This window comes from Poeciliopsis prolifica, unplaced genomic scaffold (genome assembly GCF_027474105.1).
Source record: "Poeciliopsis prolifica strain line A6 unplaced genomic scaffold, Auburn_PproV2 SCAFFOLD004, whole genome shotgun sequence".
Lineage (NCBI taxonomy): Eukaryota > Metazoa > Chordata > Actinopteri > Cyprinodontiformes > Poeciliidae > Poeciliopsis > Poeciliopsis prolifica.
The window spans coordinates 4,893,107-4,920,626 of NW_026562379.1; the positions used below are offsets into that span (position 1 = coordinate 4,893,107).

General features: G+C 40.5%; 1 protein-coding gene across 2 annotated transcripts in view; it reads right to left on the reverse strand.

Annotated features, from left to right (window-relative positions):
• Positions 1 to 27,002, reverse strand: part of hip1 (huntingtin interacting protein 1) — a 45,393-nt gene extending 18,391 nt beyond the window's left edge. The window contains exons 1-4 of one of the 2 annotated variants that reach the window (XM_055029084.1): positions 26,656 to 27,002; positions 2,745 to 2,808; positions 1,533 to 1,675; positions 1,384 to 1,440 (exon numbers count right to left, since the gene is read on the reverse strand). In XM_055029084.1, the coding sequence (XP_054885059.1) occupies positions 1,384 to 1,440; positions 1,533 to 1,675; positions 2,745 to 2,808; positions 26,656 to 26,787 (396 nt within the window). In that variant the 5' untranslated portion in view covers positions 26,788 to 27,002. Of the gene's footprint in view, positions 1 to 1,383; positions 1,441 to 1,532; positions 1,676 to 2,744; positions 2,809 to 14,692; positions 15,586 to 26,655 lie in introns of those variants that run through there. The other variant, XM_055029086.1, reaches the window with a different exon arrangement.
• Positions 27,003 to 27,520: the final 518 nt, after the last annotated feature.

Genomic DNA, 27,520 nt, shown 5'->3' on the forward strand with positions numbered 1-27,520 from the left:
GCGCGCCAATGATCATAATCACACGGTTCTTGTCCACAACTGTTTTTCACACTGCTGATGGCTGCAGACAATCATTTAACAGCGATCTGCTCTCATCAACATGCTTCTTGCTTACTGTGGCTTTCAATCAAAAACTTTGCTGGGAATAACAACCATAAAATGGTGCAGAACTGAATGGTTAAACATTAAAGGCAGACTCTAACTGTGTGCCTCCGTGCAATAACAGCTCTAAGTATTTTGGTCTATGTCTGTTTGTAAATCAAGAGACTTCTTGCAGTTTTCTGCCAATTCTGTTTTTGGGGGAAAATGCTCAAGCTCAGTTAGACTGAATAAAGAGTGTTGTCAAGTTCTGCAGCAGATTTTCATTTGAATTCAGGTCTGAACTTCGACTGTCTCAGAAGAAATCCTGATGTAAAAGCTGCTATTCCCCAATGCAGTTTGAATATAAGAAGCAGCACAATTTCAACTTTGATGGGACAAAATGGTTTCTAAATAAAGCGTTCATTAATGCTTTGTTTGCAAATTAATGTAAATCTGCGATTACTGATCTGCTGGCCAGCATACTTTAGCAGCAGGAGAAATCAACGCGTCTTTCAGGCCGTATAAAATCCTGACATTTAGTGTAAACTTCTCTGCTCCAGCTTACCATCAGGCTGGCCTGCAGATGGAAAAACCCAGAGCACACACTCAAATCAAATGTTTTAAACTGCAGGAACAAAAACCTTCTGAAGCAAACTAACATTTTATAAATAGAAATATGTAAATTTGGCGACATTTTTTGAAAACAAGCAAAGTTTCAGTTCCCACGTTGAGCAGCTGGAATCTAAATATATCATTTTAGATGGTGTCTGAAGCATTTTCAGGTAAATTAATTTTTTGCTGTTTTCTTTCTTTACAAATGAAAGATAAAAGATAAAATGAAGTGATAGTCAGCATTTTAGCCGTTCTGCTAAAGAGAACAGAAAAAAAAATATTTCAAAGGATTGCAACCTGTTCGCCAAAATATTACGCAACTAAAACTTTACAAACAAAACTGTGCTGCAGCTTGATGTCTTTGGAAATGGTTGCATATAATTACCACAACATTAATTAATTTCAGTATTACTATCATCTATGCTCCAGGTAACCGTAGATGAAATTCTTTACAGAATGAGGAGTAAAAAGCTGAATTAAAGACCTCATAAAGGGATAGTTCAGCTACTTGAGTAAACGATTAGTCTCTTGTGCTTCATGGATGTAATCACCAGTTTTTTAAAGATCATACAAAAATTCAGCAGAAGATTAAATCCTGACATGACTTACGGCCAAATTCCCCCAACTTGTGACAGCTTGCCATAGGTCTTTGCATGACATAAGAACAATCACTTCAGTGTAGTTGCTTACCCACATCCTGCTCATATCCGCCAGATCTGCCTTGTTCCTCATGGAGTCCTTTATCACCTGCAGGTGGAAACACAAACAGATTTCCAGCACAGGTAGCAGGCAGAAACCACGGACGTTCTCCCCGATGTTTGAGTGTCCTCTGCTCTTACGTTGGGGTGCCCGTCCCGCAGCAGCTTGTGGAAGACGTGGCAGAACTTCCAGCAGAGCACGGCGTTGCTGGAGAGAGGCAGCCGGTTGACGGCCGCCCAGAAAGTGTGGGCGCCCTTCTCATGATGTGTTCCCAAGATGCACGGTGGGAGCAGCAGTCAAGGACCACCAGCTCACTCAGCTTGCTATTATTCTATGGTTTTGTGCTAAAGTTGATGTCAGTCATATTTGACAGTCATATATTACATTTAATTTGGATATTTTCTAACTTCTTTTGCTCTGAAGGGAGTTTAAGATTATAAGAAAAACATAATCGTCAATGAAAGTTAATTATTTTTTGTTTTGTCCACAACAGCGGGACTCTGATTATATAATAAGGTGTGTAAACTTTGTTGACAGGTCAAACATTAAAACGGTTTTGCTATTCTGGGCCAGGTCTACCTTCTTTTCATAGATGGCACACCTAGCAAAGCGATGCTGTGTTGAATTGCTTGAATTCGCAATAATTAACTTTATGTGCTTCTTTGGTTTTCTTTCCAAGATAAAGTCTTGATTTATCTCTTTAGTTTTAAAGAGCTTTTTTCCAAGACAAATCCAATAATCGACTAATAGCCATCGAGAAGATATTCTTAGCTCAGAGCTGCTTTCTTGGACACCGTCAGTGACAGGATCTTTTGCTGCAATTAACTTTGATTGCAGTTGCAGAGTGTGGCAATTATGTTACCCCACTAATTGATTAATCCTCAGAAAAAGTCAATAGAATAATCAATCATTCATTCATTGTGGCCCTAAAAGTAAATGGAATAATTTTTTTTGTGTTTTTGACTATGATCTGATTCTACTGAATAATTGAGACTGATCTGAGCCAAGTTTGAGCCGTTTCTGTATAACTGGGACCAGCTCATCTTAAAAAATGCCTTGAGATGGGAAATGGAGCTGAATAAACTAAATTAAATCACAAAAAAGAATCTAAAAAAAAACATATTCAACTGTTTGCATTAGACTATATTAACATGCTCTAAGAGAGATAGATGTAAAAGTGCAGCACGCTGTTTTTTTTTTATATCAGCTGCACAGCAGAACCACATGAACTAGATGAGGTTACACAGTTTGTTGTTTTGCACTAATGTAACCCTCTGCACACATGTAGAAATAAACACAGCTCTTCTCTTCAAACACACACACACACACACACACACACACTGTGAGGATATTCCTGGCATGCTTCTCTTTGACAGCGACCTCCTGTGTGTTGATAGCCTTGTTGATGCTGACAGCCTGCAAAGGGGGAAGAGAAAGGGAAATCAGCCGACAGATTTTTACTCCAGTAAAAGTTGACATCCTTCCACTACTAAAAGAGTGCTTTCAAAAAAAAAAAAAAAGTCTTCTCTAGTAATGCTTTGGGAATAGGAGGCAGCAGAGATTTTCCAGGAGAGGCTGATTGACCCATTTTCCGCAGAGTTAGTATTCAAGGCAGCAGCTCTGAAGCCTGAGCCTCTCGCTGATTTGGAGTAGCTTCACAGACGATAGAAAACCACGCCGTCATATTTCTCCTAATTTACCTAGCCACGCAGAAACAGTCTCTAGATTAAATAATGGAGACGTGACAGAGTGTCTGCATTAGGTCAGAACACTGAACGTGACTTCTAATCTTTCAGTTTGTGAATTGTATGATTTGACAACAGAAAAACAAACAGATTAGAGTTGTTGGCGGCCACATTTCCTCTGAGCCACTCTTGAGGAAACACATTTCCTCTGAGCCACTCTTGAGGAAACACAGCTGACTTGTGAGCAGACAGATTTAACGGGATGGCACCAACAATGAACCACGTGTGGATGAGCAGGGGAATATCTCAGTGTGTCATCTTTCTCTGTTATGGAATCTACTAGGAAACACTAGCCAGGTCTCAAGCTGAAGCCTCTCCGAATCAAGTTCAAATTAAGACCTTATTCGCCTCATCGGGCAGAGGAAATTTCAGGTTTCTACTTAACTCTGGCAAACAAACATAGTTACGACTGATGCCAATCTGTAGTCTGTGTCAGACATTGAGACAAACAAAAACAGATTCATTAAGAAATTGGCACAGCGATGCAACAATCGATCCGCCGCAGAGTGAAATTGACCAATCATTTCGTTATTGGATCTAATTATCCAAAAGTCAAATACTAAAATTATTCAGGATTTCCCTCCACCCCAATTCATCCAATTGTTCCAAATGTTTTGAACAATTGGATGTTCAAAACATCCAATTGTATCAAGAATTATACAAACAGCATAATTCTTGATACACTTTGTTCCAGTCCTAAAAAATATCAGAAAGAGGCTATGGGCATAAATTAAAAAAAAGGGATAATCTTGTAATTCTCTAGTTTTTTACTTTAATGAAACCTTAATCAAAAAACTTTCAGAATATGTTAAGATTATATTATGTGTTATGCTATAAAACAAGCAAAAGCAGAATCAAACAATCAAAAAAGAAGCATAATGAAATTAACACTTTATGTGCATAAGACTGACCTGACAAACATGACATAACATAAAGGAGTCTTTGTGACTGATGTCATTCAGTAAGTAAAAACACTTTTAATGCAAAGTTGCTCTAAAAGTCGCCTTGAAAGTCCATTAAAAGCGCCAACTTTGCATGAAAGTGTCATTAATTACAAAATAATGCAAAGTTGACACTTTTAATGGACTTTTAGAGCAACTTTGCATTAAAAGTGTCATTACTTACCAAATAACATCATGACAACAGTCATAACATTTGTCATAAACATGAAGGAGTCTTTATGAACGTCTGTCATGTCACTATCATGCCAGTCTGATGCACACCCGTCAAATAAAGAGCTGCATTTAATCTCAAACCAGCTATGATGTTTGACAAGTAATAATGTGCCTGTACTGCATCAGAGTTTGAGCTGTTGCTGAAGGCTTTCAGATAAAAAGTGTATTTCAACAGCATCTGGTTGACATTTTACTTCACAAGTGAGAGAGAAAAAAAACCCAGACCACTCAACCGGTCCTTCAATCCGAGTCGAGTCATATCACCAAACAGAGACTGAAACTCTAGTGTCCGCTGAACAAAGCCAAACATATATCCTGTCACTGTCACCGGAACGGTACTGCGATCAGTTCGGGTCAGCAGAATGTTAGATCCTGTTTCATAACCTCGCTTCCCACAGAGTCCGTTCCTCCTCCTCCAGTATATGAGCTGGAAGTCACTGGAGGGAGAGAAGGGGAGGAATGGGAAAGGCAGAGATGAAGCGAAGAGGGAACACTGTAGAAGCACTGGCTGCTCAGGATCTTAAATCAGTCAAACAAAACCCAGGAACATAGAGGGAAAAAGAAAGTTTTTACCTACATCTCAAACAGCTACAAGATATGTCTTCCACACACTCCATGACAGATTAACACACACGCAGGCAAATCTAATTTAAATGAAATTCAGATTAAGTCGCAGGCATGAGTCATTGGTGAAGATGCAGCATCAGGACCAGAGGAACCAGGCTGCTGCTGTTCACACCGACCCGGCTCTGAACTTCACACCATCTGCACTGATTGGGCTTCAATCCATACATTGATCAGAAGAACTGCTTGGTGCTCAGACTCTATAGAGCGCAGCACTGCTATCACTGCCCTGTTCAGGACGTGCAGAAGAAGTCAGGCTGTTAAGAAACCTCCAGAGTGTTTCCTCTGATCCAAGCCACATAGGTCAGTCAGACTGAGTTAAATTAGGCCATCTGCTTTATGAAAACAAACACTTATTTTTTGGCTGCACAAAATCTTTTAATGAAGCCGTCCCAAAGACAAGCAGCTTGTCTTCAGTACATCTCTGTCTTTACAGTCCATGTTGTCTGTTCTGTGTGTCTCTGTGTTGTCCTGAGACAGGATGGTAATTTTTGGAGATTTTTTTATTTTAAATGAACTACCATCCAGCTATAAGGCTGCACTTCAGTGTGAACAGTGGTTAGCAATGTTGTTTTGCAGCAACCAAGCTTTGCAACTCATTTGTCCAATGAACGCTGGAACCCTGGTTACACGGAGGTGACGGTTCGCTGGCTGCCTACGTTCTTATTGCACAAACACGTGAAGCCAAAAGAAATGAGAGAATGCTGACAATACCGACATGATATTATTATTTAAGATTTCATTTAGAATGTCGCAGATTTAAGGGTATTTTTCCAAATACCCTCAAATACCCTTCCAAATACTGATGCACAATAAGCATCAGTGTTTCACACTGGCCTCAAGATGCGTCATTGAGTCCAAACTGTTTTCACATTTCCTTTGCAGTCTCAACAAGGGAAGTGAGTTTTGTGTAATTTCCCCTTAAAGGGGAACATATTTCATTTACACAATAGCCCCTGTAACATATGGGTACAATAATACTGAGCCTGAATTCTTTGCATTCAAATGGCTCAAATCGAAAATAAATGTCTGCGCTTATATTTTTTTGACGCTGCCTCAAAAGATTTACATTTCCCCCTCCTTTAGCCACACACCAAACAAATCAAAAGATGATTGAGCAAACACTAGTGTGAATCATTCCCACACCAGGATGAGCCAATTAGCCCACAGTGAGACTTTGTGCCTCGCTTGGGTTGAATGGGAGCAGCAGCTGCCCAAGAGTCCTGGCGTTGGCTGAGCCGACCGCCCAGCATCAATGGCCTCTAAGCTACCAGAGGTCCAGCAACTCAGACCAGCCCACTTGGTTCAATGACACAAAATAAAACCTAACGGTTTTATTACCTACTCATATTACCTATGAGTAGGTAATACCTCAATCTACATCATCACATCCACAGGAATGAGGTCTTTGAACTTTATGCCTTCTTATTTATGTCTTCATATGATGGATTCCCAATCAATTCTTCACCAGCCGAGCAAAGAAAGCCTTGTTGCCTCAGTTTCTAGAAACATCTTTTAACACAGCTCTGCTACAAAGTGTTATTGATACAGTGCTGAAAGCATGTTAAGTTTGCCCAAGCCTTCTGTTGGAGAAGAAAAAAAAAGAGCCTGCATTGATATGCTGCTGGCAGCCTGACTGTGTCCAAAGGACCCGCGCTCGGAGAAAAGAGGAAGGGTCCCCTGCCTGCAAAATAAAACAGCCTTCACTTGTTGACTCGCGTCCCCATCTGATGCTTTGCTGTTGGGGATGATGCCTCTCGTGTATTCACAAAAGCATTCCTTTGTGCAACTCTGATTTTCCAAAACAGTCCAACGCACAGTCCAGGGAAAAACAAAAAAACATGTTTCCACAGTTTGAGCTTTCTTAAGTGACTGTTTTTATTAGCAAACAAGGACGGCCCAAGAAAATACGAAATGTAGTTTTGAAACTGCAACATCAGGACCTGAATGACTTGCAGTTTTTGACGGGATGCTTAGGTGCAAAATGAAACAAAATGAAGATAGGAAGCAAAATGGCACAAAAAAAAAACCTAAGTTGGGTTTTAGTCCACTCCAAAACTTTGCTTTTGTTTTGAGTCATTGAGAGGTGCATTTAGTTATGCAACAGGAGAGCGATGCCCCACCAAGTCTTCACAGAACATCTCAAGCAGGCCAGTCATGCTCTAGATGTGTCTAAACTAAAACAATTCAACAAAGTTATGCGGGAAGTTGCAGTCATTTGATGGCAGTTGGTGTCACCAAGGTTATTAGGCTTAAGAGGACAATTATTTTTTGGCTTGGATAGCTTTTCTTCCCTTAACTGAAATCTTCACATGGAAAATGTATACAGGTCTGATATTAACCATAGTTTGATGATTGGAAGTATTACAAAAAAAACAAAACAAAAAAAAACAATAGAGGAAATCTGTAAAGGGAGAAATACTTTTTTCACCGTAAATATACACCATGCTTTGCTCTAGTTCATTTCCGGACACAATCTATTGTGAAAATTAGGGCACCTAATTCTCCCATCATGAAAAAAAACTTTGTAGATAAAATTGAAAAAAGGAAGCACAAAACAGACACATTTTTGCTAAAAGTCTTGAGCAGGTGTGGGAGGCCTCCAGAGAGACCCTGAAATGTACTGTTGAAGGGAAGTGAAATCTTAAATATAAAACTCTGATTAAAGAAGGAGGAGCAAAAAGTTCAATAGTTACATTATTATGAAGGCAATATTTGGTATCCTATTCAATTTCAGAAACAGTTTTAGTAATTATTGCGTCTCTCACAGCAACAAAACAAGTTGTAAACTTTTGCTTCACACATTAGTGAAAATACTTAAAGTGTGTATATACTAAAGGTTATCAGACCAGCAGATGTATAGTTGTGTCACTCTGTAACAGATGCTGCCATACAACACAGGCTCTTGCTTGACAACAGACCCAAACATAACACAAAAGGATGAACTAAATTAGATATTTTCCTGGCTATGAAATTGTGGTTTGAAGGTTTTTGTCTATTGCAGCTCCAACATGCTTCGTCTAATTGAAGTGCTCTTCTGAGAAATCTGGATTTGTAGGGTCAGGTCCTCTGTACTTCCTCTCTCAGAATGAGAACCGAGACTAAACTAATACGTGAAGCATTTTATGGATTTTACCCTCATGTGATCCTTGCATGTACTTCATTCAATATGATCAAGGACAACTGCTTGGACGCAATGTTGACAGGTAGCTATATTTCAAGTGCCATGCAGTATTTTTGACCACATAAAGGGACTTTCTTTGCTCTTGAAACCAAAGCAAGATGTGTTTTTTTAAGTTTTCAGGGATTGGTTCACAGAGGGAAAAAAAAGAGAAACATGAGGGTTAATTAAGATCACCATCAAAATATTCAACAGTAATGCGGAAATCCTACGTTGCCATCTTGCAGCCGTGCTCCATTCTTGCAAAATGACCAAACCTAGCAGGGTGCAGGAATAGGTGGGAGCTTCTGTAAATCCAGTTTCTCCTTCAGGTGCTGCATGGCCAAGGGGAAAGCTCTGTACCAGCTGCTGCACTGTGCAGGGTGACAAGTGACTAGTAAAGGGAGGCTGGGAGGAAGGAAAACAGGAAACATGAGGCGATGTGTGAATGCAGCACCACTGTAATGCTGAGGCACGGTCACTGTGGCGAAATCCCAGAGGGGTGGAGGTGCTGAAGGTGGGGGTGGAAGGAGGGTACAAGCACTCAGTCAGGCTTCCTGTCTTGGCACACCCTGCATTGCCCATTTCCTGCTTGCTGAAAATCGCCCCTGCTCCTTACTGGTCCCCCCCACACCCCCTTTCTCCTGAAGCATTTGCTCAGTCAAGCCTGACTGGCAGCAGCTCAGACCGAACCCTGTCACCTCGTCACATTTCATGTCGATCTCTTTCACTCATAACCTACCAAATGTAGGTTTAAAACGGAGCCAACTTCATAAAAGTGATGGGTTTTAACATCATCACCTTGACCGTCTGTGGTTTTCAAGAGCAATATTTCTAAACAATTTATTTTATTCAAAGAAAGGGAAAAGTACTTGAGTTTCTTACAAATCAGCTGTGTGTAGCAACAGGTTTGGGAGGGGCAATATTGCAATGGTATCTCTGCAGTAGAAGAAAACACTTTCTCTGACATAAAACAGACTTTTACAACTGTAACATTTCAGAAGAAAATATTATGTATTTTCCAGGCACATATTGCCACTTAATAGCACTATTGAGCATATCTGTTACCTTTATAATTAGAAAAAAGGTGTATATATCAATGTACACATTCTTAACGAATGTCTCGTTAAGAAGCACTAGCTCCTAAATATTCCCCCTTTAAAAGCTTTAATCTGGTGTCCAGTCTGTTCCTAGTCAATACAGAGCCTTAACTGTAGTGAAATACTTAACATAAAAAAATATTTATGAACTTCTGACTGTACACCACACTCAGTGCACGTTTTAAAATCCGGGTGGCCGGATCCAGTCTTCAAGGGCCCGAACCCTGCATGTTTTAGGTGTTTACCAGCTGCTCCTCATGGTGTCATCAGGTTCTGCAAAGGCTTCAAAAGGAAACATTCATTTGATCCAGGAGTGTTGAACCAGGGGTACGTCCAACACATGCAAGACACCGGCTCCTGAGATCTGACCTTGGCAGTTCCTGAGCCAAAAATTCCTTCCAGAAACCTGCGATTGATCTGATGCCGTTTCCTGCTGCTGTTTATTTTGTTGCTCTGAGAAAGAGGGCATGCCCTGTTTCAAAAGTCTGAACCACTGGCCTAAAAAGAGATTTCACTGCCCACAAATGCACATTCATTTCAGTAAAAACATACCAGTGATGCCGACACGGTTTATCACACTCGCAGCCGAAAATAATCTCCACAAAGTCAAACCCTGCACACAAACACAAACTTCGTCAAAACAAGATGCAGCACATTGTAGCCGGTCTGCAGTCAGACACGGCAACATAAATGAAAAAAAGCATCTGGAGTCTAAATATACATATAATTTTTAGCCACGATGGAACAGATATCTTGATTATTGAAGACAAAAGGTTCAAGGTATAAGGAACCATGTGATTGTGATCTGATGATATATCAACTGTGATGAACTTTTTGCCTAGTTAACATGGAGAGGTTAGTATGCAGATTTTTGCACCGATTTCCCCCTTCCGACAATCAGGATCGCTCATACAGTCATCTGAAAGAGATATTCCCGCTGTGTGTGTGTGTGGTGTGTTAAGTGACATCTGGTGCGCTCGCCTTAATTTTTCTCTGTCAAATATAAGTTACAAACTATCGCATTTACATCTTCCGAGACGGCCATGTTTGTTTAGCCTGAACTCACATTTGGCCGCAAGAGGTTTTGCGAGATTTTCTATCTGACATCTGAATGTTGGCGAGTGAAATCGGTTTGTATGTGGTGTGTTGGTCCTGCTGTGTGGCTCAACACCACACAAAGTTATAACAATGTACAGCGAGTACAAAGATTTTTTTTTTTTTATTGAGTGTGGTCTCAGGTTTGGAAAATTGGCAGACAATTTTAAAATCTTGCCCTGTGAGCCAATCGATGGCACTCAAAATATTCTTCCTACAATGTCATTTTCCCAACTGGTGGACTCACATGTTCACGCAGACAGAGCAGGTTTGCCGTGATTTCGGAACCATCCAACCATCCAACATTTTAAAGATATTCTGCTGCAAATACTTCAACATGTCAACATGAGCTGCTTGCTTCCCAGTGAATCCATCGCGCATCCTCCGCTCCATTAATGACAGCGTTCTGTGGTCTAGATAAGCCCAGTGGGATGATGACGTCTCCTAAGAGCCTATTAGGAAAAGCTTGAAAGCTCAAGGCTGTTTGGTGCACCGGGCTGCTGTTGCTGGGGGCAGAGGTGGAGGGCCACAGCTGGTCAAAGGCAAACACTCATATGCTAAAGGTCGGGCGCTCATCCCCCGTCCCGTGGCAGTTCACATGCCGTTTCTAACAGGACAGCTTTCTGCAGGACAGTGAGAAGGAGACTGAAGTTGAGTAGCTGCAGAGTTCCACTTCCTGCAGGACCAGGGAGACATGAAGAAATGTCGTAAAGGAGACATCTGTGAAGATCTCCTCAGTAGAGGAGTTCCTGACTGCTAGGAAACCAAATCACAGGGTCTTCTGTGTGTGTTTGAGTCCATGTTTTCCTGCAGAGTCAGATAAAACTTGTGGATTGGGCTCGCAGCTATTAAAGAAAACACTTTCCTGTTATAAGGGCAAATAAATCTGCTTATCCGGCTGCCAGCTCAGATTGTCAGATCTGCTAAAGAAATGTTTGGCTGTGTCTTATTGATGACTTTTCCTGGTACCTGGAAAAAGTCTTTAGCTATGGATCTGATATGGATCCATAGCTAAAACAATTTCTGATTTAAATCAGGAAAAATTTTTATTTTTTGGATTCAGAAAACTATTTTTAACCCCAATAGGTAATATACATAGAAATATGACTGAGATTGCTGCTTTTTCTTTTCAATTCCATTAGTGAACATACATTTGAGAATATGACTGAGTACAGTTACTCTCTGCTGATACGGTAGCATGACAGTACAGTTGCACCATTTCATTTTGCAGACTTCCGCTATATGATCATGATTTATTTTTAGAGCAGTATTGCTGCTTGTGGGGCTCTGACTCTGGTAGGTGTGTCAGCGAGTCGACTGGGGAATATTTCAATTATTTTAAACTTGATGTTTAATCATGAACACAACTCCCAGAGGGCACAATGTAAATTTGGACCGCGAGTCCCACATACAGTCTTCAAAGGACAAATCAGTATTTCCTTTCTTGGGTCAAAGTAAGAGTCTCTAACATAAATACAACAATGTCTTCTCGTTTTAACTATGAAATCTGAAACCTCCACGTCTCATTGACCGAAAATGTTATTTGTCCTAACCATTTCCGGTGTGCGTTTCCACTGCGGGGTTCAAAACAAGGTCATGCATGTAAATCATGTCCACAGGAGCAGGTAACTCCACCCACTGCACCAGGGTTGATACAACGTCTTGTTTGGCAGTTCGGCGTGTGTGAGAGTGGGTTCCCATCGAAACAATAAAATCTCTCAGTTTCAATATTAAAACTATTAGAAATGATTCAGTCAGAGCAGCAACACTTTATAACAAGTATTAAAGAGAAAATATCATGCAAAATTAAATTTTTATACTTCCTATTTGGGCCTCAACTCGTTTTAAAAACGTCCAGACATTTTTGGCAATAGGTTCACATTTTATTGTGTCTGGAAAATGAGCCGTTTCAAAAACCAATTGATCGAAACTGCGCCCTTAGCTAGTAATTTGTCACCTAGCAACCCAAGCTGCAATGTGTACATCAGCACGTTGCATGATGTACAATGGCTACTGGAATGGCAAGACAAATGTTTTGTTGCTGATCTACCATCCATGCAAGTATAAATGTTGAGTTGAGGGATGGGGTGAGTAGCCACTCAGTTGGATTTAAAGTGCAAAGTGGCCCTAAAACAGCTCATTCAGAAAGTGAGCAGACGAAAGTCTCACCAAGAAAGATTTTGTACAAAAAATGTAAGCAACATGTTTTTTTACAGACCACAGACTTATCCTAACTTATCCTGACCTGTTCAAGGAAGCATAACAGGTCACCTTTAAGTCGGTACAAAGTCCTTGGTGACGTATCATTTTAACCATGTTAGAAGGTGATTAGACAATCTACATTCATGTTTTCCACTTTGAAAGCTCTTGGTAAGGATTACAAGTGTTCGACATTTTAAAAACAGAATTTAAACCACCAGGCTGAATGAAAGATCTTCGAAATATCAAGAAAGCCAATGAAACGTCATCTACCTCTGTAAATAAACACCGACGCTCTGCACCTTGCAGGTTCTAATGAAGCTTTCCTGAACATTGACATAACTTGCATCAACCCATCAGTATCCAAAACTTCTTTTCAATGCAGCTCAATGAACATATTGAGCAACCCTTCCTGGATTTTTAACTCTGCACTGATGTAACAACATAAATGAATTAAGGGAATGCAAGTTTTCCAGGAATTTGAAATTTGGCTGAACTTTGCTTTCATACCACTGTGTTTCTCTACATGCCAAAAACAGCCAAACCCAGGGGCAAAACAAACAATGCAGTAAAGCTCACAGGACAGCCTTGGCAGTACTGATGGACTCGCAATGCTGAACTGCTTTTCACTGATAGAGAGAAGTTTATCTGAAGCCAACAGGCTGACTGTATCTGAATGAAGATTGACTAAGCGAGACGCTGCATCTTTACACCTACGTCATGTCTGGGCTACGTGCCCCGGCTGCTTCATGTGGGCAGCTTAGTTTCATCTTGCAGCCAAGAAAAATCATTTTTTCCTCCTCGAGTACAACTTCATTTATGTATGCCGTTTCTTTTAAAACTGTTCTGTGTGACTCCCGGTTAGGGATTACAGAATTACAGGTGGGTGGTTTTGCTCCTCCCCTCCCCTCCTCACATCCCCACAAGGGCTAAAAGTGAACCCATCCATCCATGATGGGCAGTGAAAGGCTAGTCTTGTTGCCTAGGGCTTACATACACCTGCTCCAACTGTGCACTCCGGGAGCTTGGCCAGTCTGTGAGACACTTCAGCACCTGATCGGGTTTTTTGGGGCCTACATGACAGATATTATGTGAAATCAAAGGTTACCGCTACATATGACCGTAAACACACCATCCCTTTAAGAAAGTAAGAGCTGTGGCAGCAATAACCTGTGAGAATGTTTTTCACCAGAGTAAGAGTTGGTCAGAGATGGGACGGTAGATGGAGGTGAAGACAGATAATGTCTTCACCTTTATCTGTGAAGGTGAAGACATTCACCTTCACAGATAAAGGTGATGTGTTTCTACAAGAGAAACACATCAAAAGCTGCTAGTGACCTAAAGCTACTGTCAGAGCATACAAGTTAGTGTGATCTAGTCAAAGTCCAGAACAACAACCCATTAAGAAATTATGGCGAGATTTGAATTTGGGTTATTTTACAAAGAAAAACTGGCATTAAAGCCAGTCTAGATATACAAAGATGGCAATTGCAGCTGCATTGCTGCGAAAGGCAGCTCTACAACCTAGTGACTGAGGGGGAGCTGAATACAAATACATGCCACATTGTACAGATTTTTATTTGTTGAAAACAATGTGAAGACCCAACTTTTGTTTACCTTCTTTTCATCCATTATGTCTTGCTTTGTATGGTTGTATGACAAATCCCGAATAAATAAATAATAAAGGGATGTGAATGCTTTTTTGTGAGCCTTAATCATCCAGAACTCTCAGCTTGCCTAAATATGGAGCCAAAAAAAAAAACTACTTTTGTATAAGCTAAAGTGTTTTTGAGTTACCTTTAAGAATCCAGCAGTTAGCAGTTTGCACCTGAAATAAGCTTCCAGGCATTTTCTCCTTTCAGCAGAAGAGGAATCTTAATTTCTGCTGTGTAAAGCTGCTCATTTAAAGGTCCAGATGTTCAGATTTAAAGCTTCTACACCCAGTAATAAGAAGCTGGACCAGCTCAAGAATTTCTCCTACAAGAACACCCAAAATTCCCACGACCAGCTACAAATCATCAGCAGACAACAAGTCTCTGCTTGCAAAGAGCCGTAACTCTTACATGAAACCAGCCCTGATCCCGCATGTGTGCAGCAGGACTTATTTCTTGGACACCACCCCCTCAACCTCCACTAAAAAAACAAACATTTTCATCACAAGGCTGCTTCTCTTTAAATATAGTCTGTTCATTGAGAACTTACTATTTTGCTCAGATCCATCGTAGTCCTTCAAAGCGGTGAGCCAGGATCCTAGAGCCGCTGGCTTCCCTTTTCCTCTCTTTTTAAAATCCGGAGTAATTAGCGACGGGAAAGCGACTGAGGCAACAAATGCATTTGGGAGGAGAAGAGGGAGGTGGAGCGCCCCGTTAGCTCAACATGTGTCCTGATTTGGTATTTTTTAAAAAATGTCCCTGTATCCTGTGCTCCCTCCCCACCCCTCACTCTTCCGCGTCCCTTCTCCCCTCTCGCTCCCGGCCCAACGCGCTCCCTGATCGGCGAGGACTTCCAGCATCCGACCGCCGCGAAGCAGAGGCTGTGCGCCGGGGAAAGCAGCGGAGGAGCGTCGCTGATGCGAGCCGCTCAGCCTCACAGCAAAACCCGGCAGCGGCTCACCGGGTATCGCCCCTCATCGCGGCCAACACAGAGACAGGAGGCTGCCTTTGTTTTTGCAAATAGCCCGCGACCTGGTAAGACAATAGTAGCATGGAGCCTGCGGAGTGGGATGGCTCAATCCCCGAGGGTTCCCAAGATGGGGCCCGGGGACCACCGAGGGGTTCCGGCGAGGAAAGGGGAGGATGGGGAGGAGTTAAGAGCTTAGGATATGAACCTGGAGTAATCTTACATAATTAAACCTAACTCAGACACAAAAATAGTAGTATTATCTTCCACTTAAAAAAATAAAGCTTTTCCTAAAAAAAACAAAAACAAAAAAAAAACACTCCCCTCCTTAGAAAAACCTTTGATCATCTGTATTCACACACTATGCATCTACTGCAATAGTTTTGATTATCTAGACACAAAATACAAACAATAGCTTATATTCTCAGCTTCTATATAAAAAATACCCCTGATTCAGATTGCATCTGAAGCTTTATCAACACCCATCCAGCTCTCTAGAGGCCCTGGGCCAGACAACAAGACTTCTATATTTAAACGAGCATCAGATTATTATTTTTCAGGCAAAACTGAAGATGCTGCTTTTATTTTGGTAAGGGAGCTTTTATTTTGCAGTGCCGTTTCTGTTTGCTGAGGCTACCTGCACCAATGTCATCTCATGGAGCAATAGGGCTGGGCGATGCAACTTAAAAATAAACTCAGATTTTATGATACCAAATCCAAATCTGACTGAATTTTTCCCCCTCACTTTCTTTTCTTAAAAAAGAAAATCACAAAAGACAGAAAATATTTCCAAAAACTGACTTATTTTAATCATTCCGTCTGCCAATGCATCAATTGCTAATGTTGCTGTTTGCAATACTTCATTGTCACTACAACATCCAGCCAGTTAGATAAAGTTTCACTGCAGCAGATGTTCACATCTGACACAGACTACAGTAACAAAGCTGCTAAAGGTCACAGAGATTACTGAAAGCAGCAATGCTACAGAGTCCAATGTGCTAATATTTTGCAGCCCTATTCTTTACCACTTATTTCCTGAAGTCAAAGGTAAGAGCACTCTGTGTAGACCAGCTCTGTTCTCAGCAATCACAGCTTGCGTCAAACATAGTACAGGCTGAACAGGAAAAACAATAACTTTTTTTTTTTTTTGACAACGTTCTTCTTACAGATAATCATTAAGAGAAAGATAATGTCAGTGTGAGCATTATTTCTGTCATCAGCAGAAAATAGAAATCATACTTGGAGATTTTAAACTATTTCTGGAATAACTACCGTTAGTAAATAATATTCATAGCAACACGTATGACACTTTGATAAAATAATTTTCCCACTCATAGTGATATCTGGTGACAAAAAGTATCTCAAAAAATGAAGAAAGAAAAAAAATAATGAGGCTCATGCTAAATTTACCCTATGGAGGCGATTCTGGGTAAGTGATGCCCCCATCTGGTCAAACTGAGATGGTTTCAATTTTGAGACCATGAATTGCAATACTATTCTGAGTCTGAAGGTTGTGACAGATGTTATCCAACATCTGTCACAACCCCAGAATATCAAAGAGCTTTATATACACAGAGAGAATCACAGCTTATAAAAAAAAGGGAGGGGATGGGGAAGAGGACAAATTCTGCTCCAGAATATTCACTATAACCAGAGTAAAGCTTAACATTCTAAAACAGAAGCGTCATTTATCTTCAAGCTGCATCAGCACCATGCCATCTGATTACTTATTTTTACTTAAATTTTTCAATTTTAGACTCAGACCTATTTATTCTGACTTGGTAAAAACCATCATCACCTAAATTCTGGGTCATTCATCAACTTGCAAGATGTTTTAAAATGCAGTCACTGGGGCACAGTGCTCCAACTCATCAGATTTCTGCAGATCAGTGCATATTGGTAGAAAAAAAAACTACACACTTAAATCTTCGGCAGCAGTATATGCAAAACGACCTTAAGGCTTGGTTTATGAGCGACAAACAAAAAGAGTTGACTTTGTCAATTGCTAGCGTGATCTACAGGGCAACTATATCTGCAACATACTGGAGGATTTGTGGAGAGGAAAACTCTCATCCACCTCTTCAACACAACAATATCAAGGAGTTACATTGTAGAGGCGGACTGAGCCAAACTGTCATTAATGAAAAACAAGATCAGTCTTGTTTTTTGAAGGTGTTGCATGCCAAATGTCTGTCTGCACATTTCTAATTTCATAATTGAGTGGTTGATGCTGTTCCAATCAGGCTATGTGACCTAACCACATCTCCAAAATTTGTGTTTCATGTTTTCTCTTCTGACTTGCATAAGTAAACATGGTGCAACTCTGAATTAAGTTTGCACAGTAAGAACTGAAAATGAATCCGTTTGCTCCAGCTCTATTCTCCATCTTCTATGGTTACAACTCAAGTCTGCTGTGGTTGGTAGCTGTAAAATGGGAACATTATGACCAAAAATATAAAATAACAATCAATAAGCAGGATGGTACAGCTGATCATAAGATAATTTTATTAGTTTATATGTACAGTTCTATTGACTCCATTTAACACATTTCACAACACTACACATTTTTGCACAGCTTAATAAACGTCTTGACTGAGAAACTATCCGATCATTTTTAGCCTTGGCAGTTTGAAAAAAACAAAGCCTGATCTATTTCTGATTAAGGAATTCACTTCAAGCAATATCGGGTTGTGCCGACAGTAAAACTTTTTACTGTCGAAATTTTTTGTTTAGCCGTTTACAGTTTCAGTGACGTTTTTCAAAAATAAACTCAAAAGTAGCACAGAGGTTTAGGACAATATTTAGAACTGTATCTTCCACAACATGCCAAGACATGGCTTTGGTTCAATCAGACTAGAAGACGAAAGTGAAATAGAGCAAGCCCTTTAACATAACAGGAAGGTTGAAGATATTGCAGCCAAATTCCTCCCTTTTATCAGTTTTCCAAAGCATCCTGGACTTCAAACTCTTGGCAACATTTGGACACTTTAGAATCAAGGTAAAGAATTACAACCTTCAATTACAGGAAGACAGCTGCTTAAATAATGCTAGCCAGGCTAGTCATGCAAATGATTAGCATGAAGACAATACTCCAACAGAGTAACCTTTTTTTAACTCTGTCTCTCCTTTTTATGATATATTTTTTTACAGCAACTTATCTTTCATGTACAGAGTTTCTTTGCCTTTGCTTCTATGACAGAAAGGTTTTGAAAAAAGATTTACAGTGCTATTCTTATGTCATTATGTTAAAAAAAGAGAGATCAGGGTATGGATAATTAAAACTACACCAAAGCAAGTTCTAAAATATAAAACAAATAAAATATAACATTTACTATAATTTTGTGGGTTGTTTTCTAAATTTGCATGTTTGCATTTTTATTATGTTCCCTCTGAATATTATTTTAATTCTGCATTTTTACATGCAGAAGCACAGTTTTACAAGAATGGGGTTATGGTTACCATTTACCCCTGTATATAATGAAGATAATAATAAAGAAGAAAAACTTGACAAAAATTTATTACATCCCTTCATCTGCAAACGCTAAAGAAATCCAATGCAAAAGCGATTTGGGACTTTACTATTTTATTGCCTTTTTAAAACCGATGGGGAAAACACAAGAGAACCATTCTGATGTAAGCAGGAACATAACTAAATCTAGCTTAATTACGTCAATCTAAAAAGCATCATGCACATAACTTTGGGTTGGCGTCTGACCTCGCTAGGTCTGGGATAACAGACAAAAGACACTGAGGCAGCTTAAAGCCAAACAACAAGTCACAGCAATCCATTTTTCAAAACCTTGCCAGCCTCTCCTGCACAATCACCAAACAACAGCTGACCAGCTGAGGCCAAGCCAGCCACCATGATCAATATGCTTCTCATTAGGCCGCCGGGACTGCTGCACATTATACTTCGGGCCTCTCAGCAGACCGCCTAAAAACAATGCCAACTATTTTCTGCTGAGTCTCTTCACTTCCTGGTACGGCGTGGGCCCTTCACCAACTGCTGTGCATTTCTCACATGCAGCTGTCCCACTCTGTCTCAGTCTGGCTTCTCTCTCTCAAACACTCAAAGAGTTCACCCACCTGGAGCAAGGTTTACGCCAATCTTTCACAATGTTTAGTTCTCAAACATGTCTTCAATTGTAGACTAATTCAATTGTTTTTTGGAAAAAAAATATTTATTCAGAAAAAAAACCAAAAAACTTAGTTTTAGTGTTTGCATTACTCACATTTCATTGTTCAGTTATGTCATACATATACAAGGTTTATGTAAAACTTGAAGCATTAACATCTGAACACCAACTATAATGTTTCAGAAAAGCTAGCATTTTCAAAAGACTTAAATAAATAATGCTTAGTCTGGTGGGGACACAAAGGGAACTAGGGGGAAACACTGTATATACACTAAAACTGCATAGTATAACCTTAACTATTTACATGTTGGTTGGAACTGTATAGACACCGGATGAAAGAAGAGAAGGATGGCTACATTCTTGGAAGTGATTGTTTGGCTGGATGTGGAATAGGCTGGTTTCTTGGAATTACCCAGATGGTTAGAGGGCTGGTATTGGATAGGTGAGATTCCAGAAAAAACAATCTCCCCAGTTTCCTGTGCCACCTCCCAATGGTCCGTTCTGTGCCTAAATCTCAATTAGCACACACCTGCGTTGTACTTGAAAAGAGCCGGGGCTGAAAAAAGAAAAACGAGGGACAACGGAATGATGTTTATGCTTCCTTCGTGCGTCACTTGCCTCACACTCTCTTTCCTCCCTCAAGTATGGTTTTTACACTTCATGGTCGCACTGCTGCAGCTGCTGCCGTCCTGTTTCAAGAAATATTCACTCTGACCATCAGTGTGACACTTAGTAAATCTAAAAATAATTATTTAATGAAAAAAAGTTATGCAGACTTTGAGGATTTTTGATTTTAATAATCTCCTCCACATTAATCTTCCTCAAAAAAACAATACCTGTCATAATTATGTGGGTCAATTGCCTTTGTAAAATCAAATCTTTTGATTTTTTTTTTAGGGGGTTACATCAAACAAGTACAGCATGTAAAAACAGCCAGTCTTATTTTAAGACAGTGGTCTCAAACTGTGTTCCCCAAGGGCTGCTTTCTTGCAGCTTTTAATTGTCTCTCTGCTTCAGCACACCTGGCTCCAATATTAGCTCATTAGCAGAGCTCTGTAGCGCTCGACTGCATGCGAGTGAGGCAGTTTCACCATTTAATGCAAGTGTGTATGAGAAGGGACAAATCTAAATGTTTCAGGACTGCAGTTTGAGATCAATGTCCGAAGAACAGTTTATGGTGACTTCCAGTTCTGCGTTGAACTCTTCATTGTTACATATATATATTTCCTCATTTCAATCCCACTTGGAATCTGTCATCATCTTGAACTGAAAATTTCTCTCTACTAAATATAGATACATGCACTAAGGCACCAACATAGCAAGCTACGTCCTGGATGGTTGCTTGGTCTGATATAATTGGTTGATTAGCAAGAATCAGATTGGCTTGTGAATGGTTGGTTGGAAATGGATGATTGGTTGGTTTCTTGGATTTACATGGTTGGTTAAATTGGATGGTTGGTCAATTGAATGGATAGTTTGTTTGTTTTTTGTAATTTGTTTGTTAGTGGGTTGGAATTGGCTGGTTTGTTGGTTAGAGTTAATTAGACTGATAAATAGATGGTTGGATATAGAGTTAAGTTAGTTTCTTGAACTAGATAGTTAATTGAGGAGTTAAAATTGGATGGTTGGTTAGTTGCAATTGATGGTTTGTTAGAGTTGGATAGCTGGTAGGCTGGTTGCGAGTGGATTAAAACTGAATAGACATGTGGCTGGACTTTTGACTGGAAGGTTCTGAGGTTGCAAAATATTTTTTATTAATTAACTTTCTCCAATTTTGTTTCATTTTGCAGTATCTAAATAATTGGTAGAAAGGACTCAGTGCCTATATAATGATGTGGATGAACATGTGTGAGGATACCCAAATTGATACTTTATTACTGATTAAACAAAATTCCTCAGCACAATAACTTGTGGCATGTTTGCAAGACAGAAATATGCCCTGTCAAACCAGCTCCATGAATTGGCGAGCTCCACATTTTCAGACGACCTTTGCCATCATTTAGGTCATAAACATGCTTTCATTTTCAACAATCTAAACCTTAGCAATTCACAAGTTAATTTTTAACAAATACTAACATATTGAGCAGATTCTATGCTAAACAAATTTATTTAGTCTCTCTGTTTACGAGACCACTTGAATTGAAGCCAAACGATTTGCGTACCACATGATAACACACAAGAAGGAGGTCTCAGTCTAATTTATGACCTGCAGACAATGAGACAACACTCCATCACTGTCTTGCTCCTTTTCCGGTTTACGGAGCCGTAAAAAACACACCAGAGGAGCCAAAAAATAATTTGTTAATCAAAGCCATTGTTTGAGCCTCCAGGGATTCATCGGCGCACTTTGTTCCGCTTACAAACCCGTCACTCATGTCCAGCTTTATCATTTCACACACAGCCAGTGCCGGGAGGCAACAAACCAACCACCTGCTGTTTGTGCTGCCTCAGTGCTTTTGGAGGCCTCGCTTTTCAGGTCCCCACATGTTTAACCGAGCCCGCATCTCGTGTATGCGGAAATTCCTCCACAGCCTCCTGGCGTTGTGAATTGCAGGATGTGGAGGAGGCGGCGGAGAGGACTCGAGACAATGAGAGACTTAGATGGGGGTTGAGGTAGAGCGGACAGGATGATTAAAAAAAAAAAAAAAAAAAAAAAAAAAAAACAGCAGTCTGAGTGCAGATTGTGTCTGGATCCTGTGGAAATGCTCCTTCCATGGATAACATAGCTGCTAGATGACCGAACAGAACTTGGCTGAATGTCCTCTTTGGCTTAAAACATTTGTAAATAAACCTGATTATTGGTGGTTTAATGAGATCGGGAGACTTAGCCATACACAAACAAACACACTTGATTCTAAAGCAGGCAGTGTGCCCTCAGAATGGCAGGCCAATATGGGAAGAAAAAGTCAGGCTGTCTAAATTTAAATCCTTAATTATGTAACATACAATATGGTGTCGCTCAGCAGCTCACACTCCATAGCCCAAATGGTGCCCCAGAAGTTTTCCCAGAAGCACTAATTATGGTCCATATCATTCCAGAGATTACCGCCTACCCAGCCAGTCTGGGAGCTGGCAACCCTCACGTTCTGGAGCAAAGAGATAAAGGCTGTAAAATAAAAACCAGCGGTGTACAATACTAGCTTGTTATTTGTGCTTCTCAAGGGGAATGAAATCTGAAGCAAAAACCAAAACATGCAGTGACATTAACATTAAATATCTTCTAAACTCTTAAATTAGAGAGGCAGCTGCTATTATGGGGCTAAACCTATCATTAAAAGCAAGTGAGTGCTATCTGGCTTTCCTGGTTTAAGCTTTTTATAACCCGGCATGGACTCTATGACAAAGAGGATTTCAAACACCCCACGGTTGTTTACCCAACTCTCCTGAGCGATAGACCTGTAGTTCCCAGAATGGGTGTTTTATGCGGCAAAAGATTTGAAGGACAATCAGTGATTATCTTGGTGTCTTTTCTTCTCTTTGTAGACTAAAACATGAGTAGAAAAACGGATACAAAGAGTCATAGCATTCCTTAATAAAATGGGTGAGGGCAGGAAAATCCACTACATAGTTTGGCAATTTTTTCCATAGCGCTCCATAAAGGGATTCACACACACTTCACAATTAAAAGGCCATAACAACATAAAGAAGAAGAAAATAACTTAAGAGGAAGAAAAAAGGGAGGCATAGCCTTTTAATTCTCTTTCACAAGTATGGTCTTCATCAGAGTGAGTATATGCTTCTCTGAGTCACCACTGGCCTGGGAGTCAGTTTAGGTGTAAGCTAGCCTGGTAAAAAACAGCCTCTGGTTCTACGCTTTGCTTCGTTATTGAGAAACGATTACTTGCTAGAGAGGTGGACTTTGTTAAAGTTTTAAACAACTGGATCTGATTTTAACCAATTGCTAACATTTGGCCGTGCTGTTGGTGACACATCGACTACACCGTGTTCCAAATTATTTTGCAAATTGGATTTAAAGATTAAATTTTTTGTTGTGCTGTTAAATTTATTGATGGCATCGTGTGTCAGGGCTCTTTAAATAACTATAATTAATTTCAGAGAGCTGGGTTGATTGGTTTGTCTCAATTAAAGGAAATCTACTTAAGAAGGATGTTCCACATTATTAAGCAGGCCACAGGTTTCAAGCAATATGGGAAAGAGAAAGTATCTCTATGCTGATAAAAATCATCAGATAGTGTAGTACCGCATGAAAAGATATGAAAACATTAGCTATTTAACAAAAACTGAAGCGTTATCATCGTACTGTGAAGAGATTTGTGGTTGATTAGAACAAAGATGGGTTTTTACAGATAAAATTCAGACAAATTCATCGGATTAAAAGAGCAGCTGTTAGAATGCCCTTATAAAGCAGCGAACAGTTATTTGAGGCTCCTGGTGCCTTAGAACCTCAAAGTGGAGAATCCTCCAGAGGCAAGTGGTGCATGAACCTACTATTGGGCCCCTAACCAGAGCTCACAAGCAGAAACGGTCGCAGTGGGCCCAGCCGTACATGAAGATTAATTTTCAAACAGACTTGTTCACTGATGACTGCTGTGCAACCCTGGATGGTCCAGATGGACGCAATAGTGGATTGGTGGTGGATGGCCACCACGTCCCAACACGGCTGTGACTTCAGTCAAAAACCATTTGGAAAAATCCAGCTCAATGGGAGAAATCCCAGATGGAGCTGGATGGAGGTGGACGCAGTAGTTTTTCAGGTTTGCAGTTGTATCATGCGTTTGTTTTTCTTTACCGATCATAGATTGAGCAGTGCTCTGTGACATGTTCAAACTTGTATATTCGTTTATAACTTATCTTTGCTTTACATCTCTCCACAACCTCATCCCTGACCTGTTTGCTGTGTTTCTTGGTCATGATGATGCTGTTTATTCACTAATTTTTAAGCAAACCTCACAGAACACATGGATTTATGTTGGGATTGGGTGACTTCTGAAGACAATTGGCTCAACTGATTTCATTTTTGGGTGCAAAATACAAGACTGAATACAAATTTGTATTTTAAAATTATTCTTTCTATTGCTCTAAAACATAAAATCGCAATACATTAGATCGAAGTTTGCAATGTGAAAACATGTCTAACAGTTGAATGATATGGATCCCTGTAAAAGGCGCTGTATATTGTTGGTGAAAGCCAGCGACCCAGCAGATTTAGGCAGCTTTGGAGCACAACAGATCACTTCAGATTATCTCTCACTGATCCACGGTGGAGTGGACAGAGGATTCATTGATTTCTCCACCTCCTAGCATTGCTGCAGACCCTACGTTAGATACTGACCACAAGAAAGAATAAGAAAAAAAAATGGCCTCTTTACGGGACACACAAGAGAAAACACATTTTAGTTTTTAACTAAAATATGAAATGAGAAGAGAAAACTGAGCTTATTAGTCAAATAATAAATAAATAAATAAAAGCTAATAAATTGTGAGAAATCACCAAGTAACAGGAGATCTGTTTAGGTTGTCTTGCCATTGTCTTCCTAACCTAAAGTTGATGAGCTCATCACACGTCCACATGGTGTGATCTCAGGAGCTTGGCTAGTGACCTACTGACACAAGCTTCACTCTGAACACTTAAAGCCAACCCCGTTCCCTCTTCTCTCCTCTAATCCGAGCAGCTTCCATCCCCTCAGGTGCAGGGACGAAACACAGAGCGCTAGGAGAGGGCTGACATTGTAAATTGATTGCAATCACAGATCTGCAGTTGCCAAAAAAAAAAAAACTGCTGAAGCACATTCAGGAAGCGCTGACAGGACTGGGTAGGAGAAGCATGTTGCAGCACTGTTGTAGCAGTGTGGCTACATGGATTCATCTGACCTACTTTCTCCCCAAACTAATGTGCCTGGTCTGAAGAGAGGAAGGGAGGCCTTATGCTGACAGAGGGCTCTGAAAAAGTAATTGTCATCCTTGTTGAATCATAAATATGTTTTTGCTACTCACTTCTTTTTTTTTTTTTTTTTTAGAAATACTGATATGTCAGGACATCACTAAAACAGAACATGTCTGACAATATGAAGTATGCTAAAAAATGTTTTTACAAAAGGTAAAAACTCCGATCAGAAGAGATCAGATGAGTAATGAGGTCAGTGACATGCTTCAGTCTGGAAAGAGTTGGAAACTTCTAAGGCTTTTGAGTCTTGGGCAAACCACAAGGACAGCCATTTATTGTAATAATGGTGAACACTAACGAGGGTGTTTGCAAACCAAAAAGCAAAGGGTATAAATATAGATCAATTTCAAAATAAGCTTCAAGTTAAATATTCTGTGCTGAAAAGTGGTATTAGAACACCGCTTCATGTAACTCAAGTAGTCTATCTGAAAAAGTATTATGTCGAGAATAGTCTGTATGAATCTGCTTGTACGGATTCATAGTCTAACAATCTTTTGCCACAGCAGTCAATTTTCTCAGAAGCAAATCTGAGAAGACTTACCAAAATAACTCCCAAGAGTGCATCTACGGTTCACCCAGAGGTCACAGGAGAAACCAAAAAATGTCTGAATCACAGCAGGTCTTACTCGCCACAGTCTAAGATCAGAGTTCATTATTCAGCCATAACAAAGACTGGGTAAATAATTGCCACCGTTAGGAATTTTGTGTGGTAAACATTATGTGGACTGATGAGACATAACTATAGCTGTGTTGGATGCATGCATCTTGTCAGATGTGGTCATTTCAAAACAATAATGTTAAACTGACTGCGGAGCAGGGTGGTGGTTCTGTGATGGCCCTGGGCAACTTTGCTGCTTCAGAACCAAGACCTTCTGCTCTCTGGTAGAAATTGGGTTACGCAGCAGGAATAAGAGTCCAAACACACTGGCAGGTCTGACTCTGAATGGTTTCACAGCATCTACTGCTAACTGGGAGAGCAGGTCATCCAAAGTAGATCTCACAAGATCAAATAGAGTACAGCCATCTGATTCGCTTTAAGCAATACAGATGCTCTGTTCTCAGTGGAGCACGAACATCAGCGCTTCTTCCACAATTGACGTACATGATCCAGCTGCATGGCGCTGCAGCTCCTTCCTGTTCCTTAACAAACACACCAGATAAGCTCCAACGCACCGTTATCTGAATTCAAAAGGCCATTGACCCACATTTCAACAGCTCTTTTGTTGTACAGTGCATCCATTTGTGTCTGCTTCCACACACGCGCGCGCACGCGAGGAAAACAATGAGGATTCAAACACAGACAGTGGGGTGAACTGCCTGAACATGAGTGGGAGTGATTTCTTTTTTCACCACCTCAGCCAGGTTTATTAACTGAGCTGGCAAGAGACAGCGCGACATGATTGCTATTATTAATCATCCATCCATCCATCCATCCATCCATCCATCCATCCATGCTTCCCACGCGTTCATCCACAGCAGATTCCAGTCTCTGACTTTCCTCCTACCTGCCCTCTCTCAAAGTTTTCCCTCTCCAGCTCCAGGCTGTTGGCCCCTCCAGTCCGACGGATCACTTTGGGGATAGCGTTGGGGACTTGCTGCATGGAGCTTTTCACTCGATCCATCGCGGGTTGCAACATGAACAACGCGCTCACACGGGCTGGAAACCAAGGACAATAAGAGAAAACTCTCCGCCGACTAACGGCCGAGGCTGTGGGAAGTAGAACCCGGGCAGCAGGAACTATGGCGGGCAGCCGTCCATGCTGCTGTGGAGGACTCCCCGTCCCGTTTTCACTGGAGCACTTTCTGCCTTGCAGTCAGTGACAGCAGCAGCAGCCAGAGCCGCACCAGAAAGAAAGCGCCGGGCCTTACGGCAGGGCGCCACTTCCGGTTTTTTCGCATTTCAAAATAAGAGCCAAAACACGACCTGCGGTCAAGGAATGAAATGTAAAGTTTAAATGTGATAAGCTCTAAATATACATAATTTTTTTTACAATAAATAAATATGGCAAAAAAAATGTGTTTTGTATTTTTATTTCAATGATGATTTTTTTTTTTTACACTGACTAAGTGATATAAACAAGCCCCAGTCTTAACTTGGTCTTGAGTTAAGGGGTCCTCAGAGGCCACTGTCCTGCAGTTTTTAGGTCTGCCACAGGTACAAAACTGGAATGAAATGGCTTAATTACCTCCTTCTTGTGCTAATGACCCAATTATTCTATCCAGGTGTGGTGCAGCGGAGGCACATCGAAAAGACACAGGTCAGTGGCCCTCCAGGACTGGAGTTTGACACCTGAATGGTCTTCATTGTAACACTAGATGGCTTGATAAATCAAATCACATTTATAAACAATTGTTGAAGCAGCCTGAATA